Source organism: Brassica rapa, chromosome A03 (genome assembly GCF_000309985.2).
Source record: "Brassica rapa cultivar Chiifu-401-42 chromosome A03, CAAS_Brap_v3.01, whole genome shotgun sequence".
Taxonomy (NCBI): domain Eukaryota; kingdom Viridiplantae; phylum Streptophyta; class Magnoliopsida; order Brassicales; family Brassicaceae; genus Brassica; species Brassica rapa.
In genome coordinates, this window is record NC_024797.2 from 22,026,301 (window position 1) to 22,045,439 (window position 19,139).

The 19,139-nt window shown below is 39.7% G+C and overlaps 1 protein-coding gene across 1 annotated transcript; it reads right to left on the reverse strand.

Moving 5' to 3' along the window:
- Positions 1 to 102: 102 nt before the first annotated feature.
- LOC103860526 (sacsin) lies at positions 103 to 18,444 on the reverse strand. The gene is made up of 13 exons (XM_009138142.3): positions 16,962 to 18,444; positions 15,933 to 16,659; positions 9,623 to 15,588; positions 7,991 to 9,462; positions 7,517 to 7,780; positions 7,135 to 7,355; positions 6,323 to 6,594; positions 3,037 to 5,929; positions 2,818 to 2,950; positions 1,887 to 2,410; positions 922 to 1,818; positions 545 to 721; positions 103 to 459 (listed from the first exon to the last, which is right to left on the reverse strand). Exons 1-13 carry the CDS (start codon positions 17,288 to 17,290, stop codon positions 262 to 264), a joined length of 14,073 nt encoding a protein of 4,690 aa, XP_009136390.1. The 5' UTR covers positions 17,291 to 18,444; the 3' UTR covers positions 103 to 261.
- Positions 18,445 to 19,139: the final 695 nt, after the last annotated feature.

Genomic DNA, 19,139 nt, shown 5'->3' on the forward strand with positions numbered 1-19,139 from the left:
GTTGGAAGAAAGCTTTTGATTCGAGTCAATAATCGAAATAAAATTAGAATTGGAGAGACGACGTGGGGTGAAAACTTTTTTTGCAAAGAGACGGCAAGATGATAGCGGCTTGAAATAATATTTTCATTAGACACCAAGTGAAGACAATACCTATATATGTATATACAAGCTGCCAATGAATCAGCAGAAACTGTTTGTAATAGAGGACAAAAAACCTTTTGATAAATAGTGACTCATAGATATGATATTTAGGTGGTTTGTTTACGGTCGGAAAATTCGGATGGTTCTTGTGACTTGAAGACGACAAAAGGGACATCTAGCGACTGAAGCTGAACATTCCCGACACAAGACATGTCCGCATGGTACAATGGTTATGTCCACTTCTTTGATCAGACATATCTTACAAATCCATTGTGATTTCGCCGTCTCTGCTTCTTTCAGGGAAGCCTCTGCTCTCTCCTGCAAGAAAATATTTTTGCTATTATCATCATTATGATTCTAATTATTAGTTTTCGAGTATTGAGGATTTTATTGGTAAGCGAACCTGTTCAAGTATATATGCTGCTTGAGAGTCTTTGAGTTCTTCTTGAAGGGTTATGGTTCTCTGTAGTAAAGACTGATTCTCCAGTTCCATGTTGATTCCAGCTGCAGAGAGCATCTCGTGGACCGCCTCAACTAATTCTTTAGCTGTGACTCGACCATATTGCGTTTCATTCACAGGCTGCAGGTCACAAAGAACAAATCCAATCAATAATCCACATATCGTTTTAACCTTAAGCATGAACATGACACAAGATCAAACAATCACAAGATGATGTATAAAACAGTAGGCATTTTGTCTCCTAGTATCACATAGATTATATATAGATCATACAAACATGAAGCAAGAAGCAAGTATAGTTCACGAGATATGTAACAAACCTGGCTAGAAGAACTTGCTTTGTTAGTTCTGGAACTTTCTGAACTCCCTTGAGACTTGTTATCAGATACTGCAGGGAGCACCTCGGCCAACGACGAGGGACCTTCATTTTCAACCGACGTGCCTCGGAAGGAGAAAACTTGAGATGAAAGTAATAGACCAGTCTCTCCAGGTGTCATTTCAACCTTAAATCTGTAAAGAGCTTGGCCTGCGGAAGGTCTAACATCCTCTGGGACTCTTCCGTATCTCAGTTTGTCTCCTTGCTGGATTTTCCAAGCAACAATCTCCCCTTTGTAGAATGGTCTCAACGGGTGAAGCTGTACTTGCACAGCATCCTGCGGCAAAATCTCTTGGCCAACAGTACTATCAACAGCTGTGCCGGTGTTGGTAAGAGCACGAGAGCTTAGTCTTAGGCAAGCGGAAATTTCAGTTTCAGATCCCGCAGGACATGAAAATAAAGATGCTATAGGCAAGGAAGTTGGAAAGCCTAGAACCTCGCTCACCACTGTTGCCATGACATCCAGTAAAGAAATGTATCCAGGAGGTTCAGCAACTAGGATAGTTGTTCTGTGGAGATTGATGTAATACATTGTTCGATGACGGGACTCATTCTCCCATTCGGGAATCATGGACTCCTTAGACACGAGGGTAACGTCAACGGAGTTTGGAAGGAGAAGAAATCGAGTAAATATATTTCTGACGAATTCAATTTTCTCTGCAGCAGATTGAAGAGAATGTTGGACATCTTGAAAAGATAAGTCATGCACGGTGGTTATCTGGCGGCTCACAGTCCATAAAGCAGCTTGAAACGATTCGCTCTGTAACTTCCTTCTAATAGCCTTCAGTGATATGGACCCTATGTTGTCTAAGCTTTGGATATGCTCAGAGCTTTCAAGTTCCTATGTTAAAAAGAAAGTATTATGAGATACAGAAGGCATGAAAAAAAAGCAACGGATGCTATGCATACCTCAATAACCACATCAGAAAGCTTTCTCACACCCAAATCTAGACAGATCCTCTCCGGAAGAAGTGGATGAACAAGTCTTAACCTTGCAGTGTCTATGTATTTCACATAGCGTGACCCAAAGGAATCGACATAAACACAAGACCGTGCATGGACAAGTCTGCCGCCATCATCTGGGACTATCGCATCTGAACTAATAGTGGAATCATTAGGTGCCTTTGTTGCATTTATTTCATCGCAGAGAAAATGAAGAATTTCCATGACAGCTCGAAGCTCATTGGGGTTCAAACGCCGATAACCACAAAGTTTTTGTAACTTGGAGAGGATATCCTTTGCAGCTCCAACTGAAAGCACATCGTTAAGTCCCAAATCTTTAAGGATCTTCAGAAAGGGTAGATAGAGACTAGGAAGTTCAAATGCAAAAGGCGATAGGTTGATTGGTAGGCGAACAAAAAGGGAACTGGCGCCCACCAAGCGTGTTCCGTTGGCAGCTGGTAAAAAGGCCACCTTTTGCAATTCCAAAATATCTGGATGACAAAAATTACAAAGCGGGGAATAATATAATCAGACATTTTCCAACATTCTAATAGAAAACATATACTGCAGTCCTACGATCATTTATGTTTAAGTAACTGCATGCATCTGTAAACACAAATCTAATTTTTCCTACTTTTCGGTGTTGTCCAGGGCATAATCTATTACTGAAGCTTGCAAGGCTGGAAAAACACAGTGGACAACTAGTTTTTTACTGCATTCATTTTTACCACTTATTGAGTAAAATACTAATTCCAGAAATTTCATGGATACTTCGCACCTCTTTATTTTGTTATTAAAACAAAATTCCTCTGCCAGATTCTGAATTTACAGTTGCAATAGCTTGAATGTAGATATATTTGTATCCAATATTGGGTATTGTATTAAGTAGTATACGCACCTGAAGAAGTGAGGGAGCCCCAAACCTTTTCCAGGTACTTCAAAACTTCACAAGAAGCAACATCAACGGTCATCACATCTGGATCATTCGGCCAATGAGCAAGAGTGTCTTCACCACCATTCCGTCCGATAACCTGGCCATATTTGATCAGGCCTTTTTCATCCATATCCTTGACAAGAGTACACAAATAAATCAAAATAAGAAGAAGAGTGTTCTTACCTGCAAGTGTTTAAGAACAGTCGAGAAAATCGGAGGACTTCTTAGGCGAAATGCTGTCCATGAAAAGTCAGGTGGAATGAATCTCTGACTGGAAAGAATAGGAACGGAGCTCCAAGCCAGGGGCCAGTCACGTAAAAGAACAGCTTCACTGTAACTTGTAAGGACTCTTTTGCCACCTTTTCTGCCACCAATACTTGGGAACCCTGATTCAGCAGGCACGCATGCAATCTGACCAAGAGTGTTGCAGAAGGCGGTGCTATAAAAACCAGCAAAGTTTAAAAATATAGCTTCAAGTACAGATCCTGCTAATGTAGCTAACTCGACTGAAATATCCTTCTCAGAATGCACAAGATCCGTTTCAAAAGAATCTTCTTCAGAGGGTCTATCACGCTCTCTACCCAGAAATTCCACCCTTTTGGCACATTCAAGTATGACATCGGCTTCCGCTGCAGTTCGAAGGCCAACTTTTCTTAGAATGCGAAGCCAGCCTTGTGATGAGAATCTTTCTCCTGGAAATCGTTTTCTTTCACCAAAAAAGACTGACACTAGTAATGTATCAGAAGGGTCAAACAAGTCCTTCGGTGTTGACAGCTCAGAGGAGAATTCATCAGAGCTTCTGACAAATTTAGCCTCCCTAAGAGCTTCAATCACAGTAGAATCGACCTCTAAATCACGCCAATTTCCATACAGATAAATTAGTATATCTTCTTGTTCAGATTGAGATCTGCTTTCAAACCCAGTTAACCCAAACCTTACTAAAGTCTGATGATTATGCGACACAGCGACCCCAAGGGCTTGGAGAAAGTGACATTCAACTGAATCTAGAAAATAGCAAAAGCAACATTCATCATGAGGTTTGAGGAAGGAATTTCCAGCGATTATACACAAACCCTGCCTTTGCAAATGTGTATAAGACCCAGTGACAGTCTTAAATATAGGAAGTGAACTTAGTACTTCAAGTTCATATGCTTGATATCTTGAGCCACTTGAAGAGAAATCATTAGCCAAAAGGGTGAAAAGCTCATCACGGCCAGACGTTGGGAAGGAAGAGATATCAGTAATGTAGCCAGCTCGTTTGCCTTCAGCAAGCTTGGAGGCAATAGCTTGGCCAAGCGACATGCTTGGTGAAGGCAGACACTTGCATCTCTCGGCACAATCAATATATGCAGTATCACAGACAGGTATATTGCATTGGTTCAGCAGTAAAATCAGCCAAGGATGCTTTCTTTGTGCTAGGTCGAAGCCTGAAGCATAGTGCTGTATTAACTCAGATAAAGAACCATCACTTACTGATGTTGTGGGCATATCAGTAGCACTTCCAGAGATTGGCTGCGAAGGTGGTGGTGGAAAGAAGATCAAATGTCTCTCCCTTACACGGCATAATATCGGTCTGCCAAGGAAGGCAGGAATCAAAGGCCAGTCCGAAAAGAGTGAGAGCTCATCTGCTGATCCATTGAAATTCTTCCAAAAGAGCCTGATCCATTCAGGCGAGGGGCCACTATCATCACTAGAACTGGATGTACTTTCCCATGAAAACCATGGCACAGTATTTGATTCAGAGATATAATTAACCCAATCGTCATGAAAAAGATATTTCATATTACTGGCCAGTAAAGGAAGTGACCAGCTCCTTAACTTTAAAAATGCTTGAACTGAAGACTTCAAAAATATATCAGACAAGCTCGATCTGTCAAACACCTTTGGATGGATAAATCGTTTAGACACAGGTAACATCAAAGCCTGCTGCTCCTTGTTGCCCAACCATACTTCAGAAGTACCTAAACGAGTTAACTGATTTGTTGCAGTCGGGCATGGTAATCCTTTTAGTTCATTAACCGCAGATAGAAACCTCGGGTCAAGATTACTATATCTATTATTACTATTTCCAGTACGACCAATATCTTCAACAACAACTCTACCAAAATCAAACAAAGCCTTCCCTAGGCTTGTCATCATTTCAAAAGCGTCACTTGAGCCAGCCTGAGCTTGAGTAGGCATCGACATCGAACCAGAAGTACTGTTTCCTTCATCCAAGTTGGCCCCTTCCGGGTTAAGTGCTTCAGTGAATTGAATATCTGAGAGACAATATTCAAGCACATCAATATAAGTATCAACAGATCGGAGATCGATAGATGCAGATGACTTCTTTAGAAGGTCGCGAACCATCTTTGGTTTAACTTCTCGAACAGGAATCCCTACTGCCTGGACTTCAGCCAACAATTCCCAAGGCACGGAAAAAACAGGGTGATGCTCCTTCACAAAGCTGCAAACTGTAACGGGAAGTAAATTAACAGCAACCTCACTACCAGGCTGTGTTAGAAACATACCCTCTTCAGCCTTAACCAAATTTCCTGAGTAAAGCTGCCACAAGGGAAGGTCAGCAACACGAGCATAAAACGGCCTTATAACTTGTTCAACCAAGCATTCCCACTCCGGCTTAGGCATTTCTGTCACTAGAGCACCGTCATGTTGATTAGATCGTGGCCAGAAAGAATACAATTCATGACCATATGCTTTAAGAGAAAGGGCCAGCTGACGTGCTGTACTTGACTCAATTGAAGAGCTTGAATGCTCTCGCCTTAGCCTTTCCATCTCCACCACAATTTCTATGTACGAATCACGAACACATGACATTAACTCTTTGTTCCATGCATCAATCAATCTATCTCCAGCATCAAGCATATCTCTCCCTTTCTGATTTTTGAAGAGAAAACGACCACAATTATTCCGAATGAGGAAGCATCCAAGGATGGTGACAGGTAGATTCACACTACCAGACAAAGGCAAAGGAGACATTATGGGGCTGGCTGGATGAACATCAACAGGACGACCATTTCGAGATACATGTGCCGCAACCCCAGCAACAGGTGTCAAATTGTACGCTAGATACCTCCTGCAGATAAGTAATATTTTAACAAGCAATAGAGACATGATAACCTTTAGTACACTCATCACCATATACTAGTTTTGAGAAAACACATGAGTAAATGGAATACGTTACATTTTTTCACTGATAAAATAAAAGATTTTTATTTCAATTCAACGCCCAGACACATTATGGTGTTATAGTATGACAAGTGACATACTCGCACAGTGAACTGAATGTGTCTGCTGCCATGATTTTGATATTAACTTGTAACATTTTAAATTTCAAAAGATGGTTTAAACATGTTATAGAGATTATGTATATCACTTTATTTTTGACATGGCTTTTTTAGATGGTATAAACATCCAAGCATATAGGTGCCAGAAGATTTTATGTCGATAATAGTTAGTGACTACATACCTGTCAAGAGCCATGTTTCGTGATTGTCCAGAGCCCATGCTGAGAACAACAAGCCATCGATCCAGAAGTTTGTTTTCCCCTATATGTAGGTTGACCTCTATTATTTGTGATTTAACAGCAGAGTTTGAGCTACTAAACAACCTCGAAAGTTGAAACTTTCTCCATTTTTTCTCCGAGAAGGGATTCCTCATGATAGCTGATGCTGAATCAATATGCAGAGCGTAATCTTGGTGTGGTTCTACATTTCCTTGCTCCCATGTGGAATATGAAACCTGAAATTAGAAAATTCTCTACGTTTTTTAGGTTTGGTACATAACATAGAGACATCAAATGATTAAAACGAAATGCAGGATGATAAAATGAATCATTTCACAACATTCTTGAAGTGATTTAACATTAAACATGCAGAGTTCCATACAATCAAGGAAAAAATTCAGATCTCACTCATTCCTCATATTTGAACTTCAGCTGACTTATATCTATATCCAAAATATCCATAAGTCAAAATACAGATAAAAAAATAAAATCCAACAGATGAAAGAATGCCAAAAACATTTAGCTTTACAAATTTCAAACGCTCCAGACGAACCATTTTTCTATACGATAACTAAACAGAAATCTAACTAGTTAAGAAATTTTTACTTCGTAACTATCTGTTATTTAGCAACAGCATGGTAGCCCGTGTTCAAGCCCAAATTCCATCAGTTTCTACGCTACATTTTGTACTAAAGTTTTCAATGTAATAGCATTCTATTGCCATAAGAAAAAGAATTGAATGACGTTCACAGCAGTGTAGACATGCATTATAATACCTGTGAAACTGACTTCAAGAAAATGAGGATTCTGGAGGCATTCTCCAAAAACTGGTCAGATATTTGCTTCACTCTATTTAACCCCGCCTCAAGTCCATCTTTCAAGATTTCCGATGATAAAGGCATCCGAATAATGGTGGAATCTGTCAATGACCATGCCTTATCTTGACCAATTAGCATCGGATTAAATTGATCACTGAATCGCTCAACCAAATTTGTACCTAAAACAGCAGTAGAAATTAATAAAAGGGGAACTTAAATAAAGACAACTGAATAGTATCAAAGTGATTATCAAAACCGGAGCTGAAACATAAAACCATGGATGAATGAAGCATAAGCAGGATGGTTCTACACAGAGCAAAGCCAAACTAGACGTTCATACCTATCAACGAGAACATTTTTGCAGCAGGAGCCTGAGTCGTGGAGGCAGAGAGGGTCGCTCCTTGGGGATCAAACATGTAAAAGTTGCCACCAGAAACAATAGACAGAAGATCACACATGAAGAAACAACTAAGAAGGCCCAGCCCATAGTTGAGAGTTTCACCCTTAACTCTCCATTGTGAAAGAAGCTGAAGACTACAAACCTCCTCTCTGGTCAATGTAGCCCCTTCTAAAATGGCAAGTAGAGCAGGTCCTTGGAATTCACCTGAAGAAGGAGAGCGCATTAATAAGAGGATCAAGGTAGATAACCCTAGAAATCTACAAAACCCATTACTCAGAAAATATTTAAAACCAAGCAACAAAGAAACCTGTATCCCGTATAAACTCAAAAGATCTTTTCTGGTATCCACCTTAGAAAAATCCGCCTCCATGATTTAAAGAGCAAGGTTAGAGCAAACGACAAAAAAAATATTACCTAAATTATGCTGCAGCAAGGACTTGCGAGAGTGCTCTCTCTTGTCAAAGATGATGTGCAGCTTTTTAACCTTGCAGCAATCGGCTAACTCAAGAAGATCGAACAACAAGAAATCTTTGCTGCCGTATAGTGATAGAAGCTCATTCAACTTTGTGAACTCCATACAAGGAAGATCTTGGGTAATATCATTATCCACTAAGGAGATACAGCGAAGAGATTGTATCCCCAACTTGTTAGCCATGTCATTGCTGATGCTAGGATGCACAAACCTTTTCCCAGAAAGAGAACTGCTGTCTACCCATGGTGCATCATTATAAACAAGATCATCCAAGGGGACCAAAAGTCCAGCGGAATCAGGAACTAGCACTAAATTTCTATCACAATCTTGTGACGCCTCAGAGAAACAGTCTGCAATGGCTTCAAGAACTAAAAGGACAAAACATATCTGTTCTTCTGTTAACGGTGATCCTTTTAGATCATTCTGCAAGTGTTGCAGAGTGCTCATATAATCTGCGGCATCAAAACTAAGCCTCACACCCAACTCCAGAAGCAGTTCTTTAAAGTCTGATAATTCTGAAGGGACAGCATATAGATAAGGGGTAAACTTCACGGGAGAATCAAAAGCAAGAACATCTGCAGAGATAAAATCATCTCCAAGCCACACCCAAGGAACACCGTTCAGTGCTGATGTAAGAGCAAGAAAGTCATAGTCCCTAGCATGTTCTTGCAGTCGCGTATACAGTAGAGGAATTTGACTCTGTAACATGCTCTCAAAATCAGGATTTACTGTTGAACGAGACTTCTGTTCTTTGTAAGACTTTGATATCCCAATTAATTGTCTGCACAGGACATCAATGCTTAAACAGTCCATCCACCCAAGTTTCTGAAGTAGATATGGCGAATGGCACTCGCCGTCCAGCAAGTGCATTGTGGCAGACACCAAAAACATCTGAGACTTGGGTCTTACTCTATCTGGAGATGCCACCAAATTACTAGATTCAAGCCATGGAATTCCTTCTATTGGTGGATCAAGACAAATAGGACACCATGCGATAGATCTCATTTGATCCCAAAACTCATGCTCCGATTGCTCAGTGGGTAAGCTCCCAAGATTACTACCGACTTCATATTCAGGATAGGTTTCTCCATCAGGCGAGTCTTCACTTGTCTTGGACATCAGATCTTGTGATTCATCATCATTTGCTTCACCCGTCTTGGATGATAGTTTGACAGAAAGATTTTTGACATGGAAGAACAGTCTTCTTCCATATCTCGATGCTTCTTGATCTCCCGAGTCATGTAGGATTGACACACTTCTAGCTGCATCCACATAGGTAGAACAATCCAGAGTTGTCCGAAGTCCAAGACCAACCAATGCATCCAGGATCTTAGAATCTAAAAATTTCTCACAAGGAAAGTAGACTTCTTTGTGAAGAAGCTCTTGTAGCCCAGGAACACGAGGATCGTAAAGCCTGAAAAGAGGACAAAAAAATGAACACAGCCGTAGAAATATCCATTTGCCGTATAGAGTGTAAATGCCAACAAATATAGCTAATATCAAGTTGCAACGGTAGGCTGTGATTAACATATTCAACGTATTAGAATAGGAAAACGGGAATAAGATAGACAAACCTGGAAGGTTGTTGCCATAATCCATTTGCTGCGAGAACAAAAGGAGTTGTAGATAATGCACACTGAAGGGAAACATCATCGGCGACCAGATCATTTAAATCATGCAAAATGGCCAACAAAGCTTCTTGCTGAGAAAGGAACTCCGACATACGATTGAGTACACAAGCTTTGTAAAATTCTATTTTCGAGGGTTCTTCTATTTGTAAGTATCTTTTGAAGATAGCTCTCTCCCTCTCTGAGTCTAAGCGTACAAAATCATCATCCAACAGATCCTCCCTGATGCCATCAGGTTTTAGCCACTTAACTGGACAATTCAAACTCACAAGTTTTCTGTTTCTGTATGACTCGAATATGGGCAGGTGTTTGATGGTCTCAAAGTGGACCTCATTCATTTGTCCGGCAGAAAACCACTTTGATTGAAGAATAAAATTCCGTAGCTCATGCAGTTCTCCTTCTGAAACATTAAGGAAAATTCCTTTTATGTTTTCTTGCCCGCCAGAAACTCCAAGAAGTGCGTTCAGTATGCCTCCTGCTGTTGGCGGCTGAACAAATCTTTCCAACTGAGGGTGCTCTACTGGAAGCTCACGATTTAAGAACCGGCATCCACATTTCAGCAATAATGAAGACATGTTCTCGCTCCAGCCATCATCTTGGATAACGTTTGAATTTACAGTTAGTTGCATGAGACAGCGATCTTCAACTGGCAATATGGGCCACTTAGAAAATACTGAGAGGTCATCACAAGATAACTTAAGATAGCTCCACAGTACCCGTATCCACTCTACTGTCGGATGTCCGTGCTGGCCAGGTGTCCAGAGTATCTTTTCAGCAAGATGCCAGTCTGCTGGTAGTAGCTTAAAAAAGAGCTTCTCAAGCAAGCTGCAGGAGAGAAGACATATGCACGATTCTTCGCTTTGTGCTACAGACAACAGCTTACTATAAACTTCTTCCGGCACTTCACGATCCACAAGCTGGTGAGGAAGTGTATCCTTCAGAAGTTCATACCCATTCTCTTCTGCGAAAAAGATTCTCTCAGCAGTCCCACTCTTGCTAAATGTTGTAAACGAACCATCGGCAAGAGGTAGCAGGGGTAGACCAAAAAGAAGATCAGCCGTAAAAGGAACTTCTAAATCAATAAGACAGTATTCTAGTGCCAAGACCAAGCCACTTCTATCCCTAAACTCACGTCTTCGCCGGGTCAACAAGGTCCTTAACAATTGGGGTGTCAAAATATGCAAAGATGAACAAGCCTCTACGAATCTTTCCGCAACTAACTTTGAGATATTAATGACCGGGAGACCAGCGTCAGCAAGGACATCAACAAGCTCATCTGCCTTGGGAAAGCTGAAGTCAGGGTAAATTGCTTGCTTAGTTGAAATCCATTGGCCCCCTCTTGCTTTAGTATATAACACACGAAGACCATTATCCGCAATAAAACTGTACAGCTTTCGAACCAAGGATGCCCACGGTTCTGCTCCTAGAGTCACTGGCCAGACAGAGAAGAACAAATCACATGGACCAAGTTCGGATGCAATTTTTTTGAGCAAATGACCATAGGCTGGTACAACAACTTCCTCGATCAAGTAAAGATTCCAATCCGACCGTACTTTTCCACCCCCTGCCATGTCATTACCAAACCAAAGATCCCTCCTGTTGGATGACAACTCAAAATATGCATTGATATGCGCAGGGAGGCCAGTAGTTATAGGTAGAGGCAGAAAGCAAAAAGCACGCCCCCCAAAATTTCTTCGATTCTGAACCGAAATTGTGGATGGCCCAAATATATCAGAATTGCTAGCAACCACGTTCTCTGCTTTATCAGTCTTGACAGAATTTATAAGCACGGCAACACTAGCCCATGGTATTAACTTATGGGACATTTCGGGAAGATTTAAGTGATTTTTACTTACCCCGGCATTCAGACATTCACCTGTTATCCACCCATGTGAAGTACAGCCCGACGAATCTTGCTCAGTCACCACAACCTTCTGACATTTATAGGGAAGTTCTTTAACTACAGTGCTGCTTAGTTTTTTTAGTAACTGATCCTTGTTCATTCCAGCAGAAAGATTTTCATCAAGAAGACTAAACACTTGATTTGTTTGCTTTGGTTCAGTATCTTTCCCAACATTGTAATCTTTGCAAACACGATGCAGTAACTGCATTTCCTGACCAGCTCCTTCCTTGACAAAAATGGATACTGATTTAACATTCCTCAGGAATATTAAGGCCTCCGAAACAACACCGGAAAAGGAAGTGAAGAGGGATAACACATCTTCAGGAGTATATATTTCTTTCTTTATTTGACTTCTGGGAGCAACATTGGCGTTTCTAAGAGGAAACCGAAAGAGTGTTCCAGGAAAAGTATGCTCTAAGTCACAACCAAAATGCAAGAACGGTGCAAACTGATCAGGAAACTGGTCCAATATATTTCTTCCAGCAAATTTAATCCGTAAGCCTGGGTGAGTTGGAGAGATGCCAGGCAAATGATTGGCATGGGGATCAAACATAACAATGTTTTCTCCAGAAACGAAACCCGGGATATCTGTGAAATGATAAACACAGTTAAATCCCAGCCCAAATCTTCCAATCGCAAAAGGCTTTTCAAGTTTGCTTCCTTGACCAATGCGTGAGATTGCATACATATCTTGTTGAGTAAAAACCGAGTTGTTGAAACAATACAGAGCAGGGCCTTGCCAATCTGCCATTTCAGGAGAGAGGAGTGAAGAAGTCCCATAATGAGTCCTATCCAAAAGGAATGTCACCTCAGAAGCTCCGGCGTCTTCAGCGTTCTGAACCAACTCAAAAAGAATCCCAGGCCCATCAGCATACATTTCTAGTATGTGTTTAAGTCTGGTGGTCAATGCCTCATGCTGTCCAAAGGCCTCAGCCGCCCCAGATAAACTAAAATTCATTGAGTCAGCACTTTCCGCTAGCAAGACTCTACGAAGAGAGCGAGCACCAAGTTTCTCAGCTACCTCATTCGAAAGATTACCGTGAACAAACTTTTGCATTGTTCTTTTCGCATTCAATAGCATTGTAGAGTCTGCACTAAATGAGCTATTATGATTGTCTGATGCAGTCAGCCACGGAGCGTCATTGTAGACCAAGTCACTTGAAGGAAATAGACGACCAGAAACATCAGGTAAATAGATTGTGACTTTGTCAAGAAATTGCGATTCAGCCAACTGCTGCGCAATTAGAACAGCTGCCCTGATTTCTTGTGGATCAAGAGGTGAATCACCTTTCCTTTCAGCTATTCTACATAAAACATCAGCATAATCAGATGGAGTTAAAAATTCTCGAACACCAAGCTCCACGAACAGTTTCCTAAAAACAGCCAAGTCGGTAGGGATGACACGAACGTAGGGAACAAGATGAAGAGGGCCATCAAGAACAACCTCACTCAAAGTTGCAAATCCATCCCCTACCCAGATCCAGCGACTACCTTCAAGTACAGCCTTAACAATGTCCATCTCATCTGAACCAAGTAATCCTGCAAGAATTGAATATATCTTCGGCATCGCCAAAGCTAGTTCCTGCCGAAGAACCTGATCAATCAGAATTTCATTGTTCTTTCCAAGTTCAAGCAATTGAGCCGCAATTGCACTTCCTCCTGGATGTGATAACCACCCCAAGTTATATGCAAGAGCTGTAGAAGAACATTCACCATCTAATATCCGCATGGATGCAGACACAAGCCACATATCTGTTTTCGGACGTACAAGCTTCGGAGGCGCAACAGTAGATGTGACAACTGGCCATGGTAAAGTCTGAAATGGAGCAGAGACTAAAACAGGGCACCAGCAAATCATTTTAAGTTCATTCCAGAACTTAACAAGGTTACATGTCAGATTTCGTGGTCTGAAAGCCGTCGCAGCTCTTGAGAATATCCTGTTAATAGCTCCATCATCTTCACTCGACTGATCAGGCAGCCACTTCACAGCATTGACTTCTAAAAATGAGAAAAGCACTTTACCTCGTGAATGAGCCTTTTCCAGATCCATGTTCATCAGTCGCTCCACCAATCGTGCACTCTCTAAAATCGTCTCAGGAGAAACAGTTGTTCTAAGGCCCAAACCTTGAAGCATGTCCAAGATCGCAGATTTCTGGAATCCACTGCCAGGGAAACAATCTGAATCTTCCAACAAAGCATATAACTCTTCATTACGAGGATCGTATAAAAGAGATGGGCGTTTCAGAGGACCATTTACAGTTGGTACGAACTCTAGGTTCTGCAATTCTTCCCTTAAGAATCTATCTTCAATACACAGTTGTGGAAGATTCTGCAAAATCGAAAGCATCACCTGATCACGAATCTCAGGTTGCAGAACTTCAATTCTGTTGAAAACATGCTGTCTGTAGAAATTACTCTTCCTCATTCTCTCAATGCCATAGTACCTCGACAAAACATCTTCTTCGCTGCTTTTGCTGCTTAGAATAAACTCACATCCTAGAAGACAGGCAGGCACATCTGATGGAGGTAAGTACTTAGGAGGATTAACAAGATCAGAATAATCGGATTCTTGCGTACAAGTTTCTCCATATACACGGTAAATGGGTAAAATCTTGCAGATTCTGAGACATAGATCACCAATCTGATTCCCCATGTGCCATTTTGGATCCAAAAGAAAACTACGAAGTTCATCCTTCTCTTCAACATTCAAATTATAAATTAAATTTTGTACCCCATCCATATCTGAAGAAGCAGCATCAAAAACGGATTCTAAGACACCGGTGTAAGTAGCATCTGAAACAAAGGAGGACAAGTCTGAATGTACAACTTTGAAATTGTTGTTTAATATTTTGCTACCAATCTTCTCCAAGACATTTCTGACAGCATCGGGAAGCTTCTCCGCGTTGATCAATTTTGACTGTGCAGAGAGTATATACAAATAGCCAGATGTAGATGGCAAGATTGGCCAATCACGGAATAAAGAAAGGCTAGGACACTGTTTCTCGAGATACTGCCAGAAGAGAACAAACCATGAAGACGAAGGATGGTCTGGGTTGGAGTCTGGATTCCAGGAAATCTTGGTTCTGTATTTCCATTCAGCAGGTACAAGCCTCGGAAATAACTGAAGTAAATTTTGGATACCGAAAATTGCAAGATTTGCTGTTTGCGACTCTGCAATGGCAAAAAGTCTGCTATATAAACCTGGAGGTATGTTCCTATCAATTACTCTGTCATAAGCTTTCTGTAAAAGCATATGATCCAATTCGTCACAAATAAAATAGGCGACAGCTTCTGCACTTTCAGAAAAGAAACCAAAGTCACCATTTGCTAACGGAAGCAGTTTCAGGTTGCTGGCTTGTGTGCAAACATCATCATCAGTAAGATCATCCAGGCAATACTCCAATAATACTAGCTTCAACGATTTCTTCAAAGTTGAGAGCGTTTTGCATCCTTTGAGAAAGCTGCGCACCCTATCTGGAGTAACCACTTTTGGAATAAAAAAGGAAGGGTGTTTCAACAGCATATCAAAAACTGGTCTTGGGAGGCACACGATAGGCATTTCAAGCTGCAGCAAGGCATCACCAAGTTCTTTACTCCTTGAGAATTCCTCATCATGAAGGTAAGCATCGGCAGGGGACACCCATTTCCCCCCATCAAGATTCGAAAACAGCACAGGAGCATTGCAGACATTTTTGTAAATCTGCTCAACTAAAATGTTCCATGGTGCTTCAAAAGATCCACTAGGCCATAAGGAGAAATATGAATCCCTGGGATCAAGCACTTCTCGCAAACAAAGAAGCAATCGTGCAAAAGAGGGTGCTACCACATCTTCCAGGAGAAGCCTATTCCAGGCTGAACGAACTTTACCACTCCTGTCCATGTCTTCTCCATACCAAATTCCGCGGCGATTTGATGACACCTCAAAGTATCCGTTGACTTGAACCGTCAATCCAGTTCGTACAGGCAATGGAAGAAAGCAAAAAGCATGCCCAAGCTTTAAGAAATTATTCTGCCAAAACCAGACAAAGACAGAGTAAATGCAATGTCTCTAAAAGGGATAAGAGAAAATCCAATCAAAATCTGTTACAAATAACCGAAAAGCACGTAGCAGAAATATATAGAAAACTAGCAAATGTAAGGATGAATAAATATAACTATAAGCAGATAAATAAACGCAGTTGCATATTCAGTACTGTCAGAATATACACGAAGTTGCAACATGAGAAAAACAAGTTATCTGGATGATAGGCAGCGAAGACACACAAAGACGAAGGTGAAAAACACGAACAAAAATACTTATTAAGCTACAGATAGCAAAAAAAAAAAAGAAGCACATTCAAACTGACACGGTACCTCTGATGAATCATCTGATATGCAAGCTGCAACTGAAGCCCATGGTAGCAAGTGAATATCATATTCTTTGGATGCAGTGGCAGCAAAAGAACCAATTCTACTAGACGCTGACGCCATTGTCTGAACTATGTAAAACTTGTCTGTTCTCCGTTTACTTTGGCTTCCCTTCTCAGACTCACTCACGAAATCCAGAGTAAACGCATCCATCTCCCTATCTCCAGAAATCGACGTCTTCGACAGTCTAAGAACCGCCTGCCGATGCCACACAGTATCATCCTTGGGAGAGCTAACCGAAACTGAATAAAGCCTTTTAGGCTCTGGATCTCCAGCATCCCACGTGTACATCTCAATAGACAAAACACATTTAAGAAAAAGCAGCGAGAAAACCCCTTCCTCGAAGAGCTGATCAAACATCAAAGAAACGTCGTTTTCAAAATACGCTTGCCTCGAAAGCCTACTAGAACCCGCCTGCTCGGGACTCCTCAAAGGGAAACGAAACAACGTGCCCTGAAAAGGAGTTTTCATGTCGCATCCAAAGGCACAGTAAGGAAGAAACTGATCCTCGTAGTGAGAGAGAGCTGAAGAGCCAACGAAATCGATTCTCTTCCCTGGGTTAGCTGCAGAGATATTGGGAAGATAAGCACCCTGAGGATCAAACAACACCACGTACTTGCCACTCACAAAGGAAGGTATATCCGTTAAATGGTACACCGAATTGAACCCAACCCTACACAATCAAAGTGAGTAAACAACAGAGTTCATTAGCTCAACGGAAAAGGACTCTGGCCATTGTGTCAGTTAGGTCCCACTAATATTATTTATATTGACCCACATGCTAGTGGTGGCGTTCCAGCATTCCTAAGCGAGCTGAGTTCGAATTCGACTACACTTGTGGCCAGTGATTTAACATTTCCTGGCTTGGTTTACAGTTTTTTTTTTTTATTATTTATATTGTGGTTTACTATTATGGATTTCGACTTCGAACCTCCAATTATTCAATAAAAGAAAAAAAGAAAAAAAAGACTTTACCCAAATCGACCAGTCTTCCAAGCCTGACCATGCTTCCCACTCCCACCAATCCTCGAGATACTAACGAAATCCTCTTCAGTGAAAACAGCATCGTTGTAAGCCAAGAGAGAAGGACCCTGCCACTGAGCCAAAGATTCAGACAACAGAGAATCCGTCCCGTTAGCCCGGCGATCAAGGCAGAGACGGACACGTGTAGCTCCCGCGTCGTCGGCGTTCTGTATGAGCTCCTTGAGCACGGTGGTTCCTTCCGGGTAGTTCAACAAAACCTCCCGAATCCGTCGCGTCAAATCCACCTTCTGACCAAAATCTTCGAGGAGAAGTGAATCCATCTTTCGATTAGATTGTGATTAGAGTAGTAGTAGTCCCATGGGGTTATAAAGAAGACGATATTGCGAAGGACGATGCACCGACTCTTAGGAGAGTTGTCGAGGTTGAAGATCGAAGCTAAGAAAGAAAAATTTGTAAAAATTCCAGATTTATGACTAATTGATGTTCATTTTCATTATTGTTCTCCCAAAAAAAAAAGGAAAATGACAGAAACTGTGCTTTATAATGGGCCTCTGGTTAATAAATTTAAGGCTTAAGGGAGCAATAGTTGGAATGTTTTGATAAGTTACTTATTATTGTTAAATACATTTTTGATATATTACCAAGTTGGTTATTTATTACAACTATGAACTAATCCAAAATATTTTAGGAATCATATCTAAAATGGGACGTGGATCATATCTGTTATTTAAATTTTTTTTTAAATCATGTTAAAACAGTAAAATTATAGATTTGATAGAAACTAAAAGCAGTAATTGAGTAAAACTTTTAAAAATACATTTGTTTATTAAAAAATAGTTATCTAAATATATACATATTTTAAAAAAGTGTTGATTGTGCTTTTATTATTGGGAAAAGTTTTTTTTTAGACCAAAAAATAATAATTATATCCCATTAGACAAATTTGTATTTTGTATCACTTTTGTCTCTAATGCCCTTTAGTATTTTTGAAAATAAATTAAATAAAGTTTTATAAACAAAAAAAATTAGAGAAATAATAACTACTGATGAAATATCTATATGAATTTAGTGGTATTTTTTCAGTTCTAAAAATGTTTAAATCATATTTTCATATTTTGTTCTACATAAAGTAAAATTGACATTCTAAGAAGTAGAAAATGAAATCCAATTTTTTATTGAATCTAATATATTTAGAGTATGTGATTATGAAAATAATAGTACTCTAAAAATATTTAAAATACACATTCCACGTTTAACCTATCGCTCTAAAATTTATAGAAATCGAAATCTATAGATTACTATAAATCTAAAACCTGCAGAAATCAAAATCTACACATCACTATATATCTAAAAACTTGTAGAAACCGAGTTCTACAGTAAATCTAAAACCAATAGAAATCGAAATCTACACATTACTATAAATCTAAAAACATGTAAAAACCGAGTTTTGCAGATTTATTATATTCTACGGATAAGAATAATCAGTTCAAAAAAATATGAGAATAAAATATTTAAAAATATTTAGTTTCCATATATGAAAAAATCAATTTTTCAGAAGAAAAAAGGTAATAATCGTGGCGATAGAGTTTTTTTTTTGAGGATTTTTAATATTTTTTAATTACTTTAATTATTTATTATATTTTAATATTTGAAAATTATTTTGTTTATTTTAATTTCGAATTTGTATTTGAAATTAAGGGCATTATTGCCATCTTGAAAATAATTAGTCTCATGAAACATAAAGTATTTGAGATTAGTCTAATGGGATAAAGTTATCATTTTTTGGCCTAAAAAACAATTTTCCCTTGATTATTTTATCATGTTTGCAATGTGTTTGTCTATATATTGCGTATATATCTTTTATTTTTATCTAATATTTTCCTGTTATTTATAAAAAAGAAAAGTTACAATAATCATAATCTCTAGAAAATGTTTTTTTACATCACTTGGGCCATGTAATGCTTATTTTTAGGGGCTTTATGCTATAATTTTCAGTTTAAAAGGTAAGAGCAATTTTATTGGTAAGGTTTTCAAATGGAAAAATTTTACTTTTACACTTTGTTTGATACCACTATTCAATTTTACCACCAATTTAGGGACATTTTCATAAATACCACTTTCATTAATGAACAAAAGACAATATTACCCTTACCTTATCTTCTCCTCAAT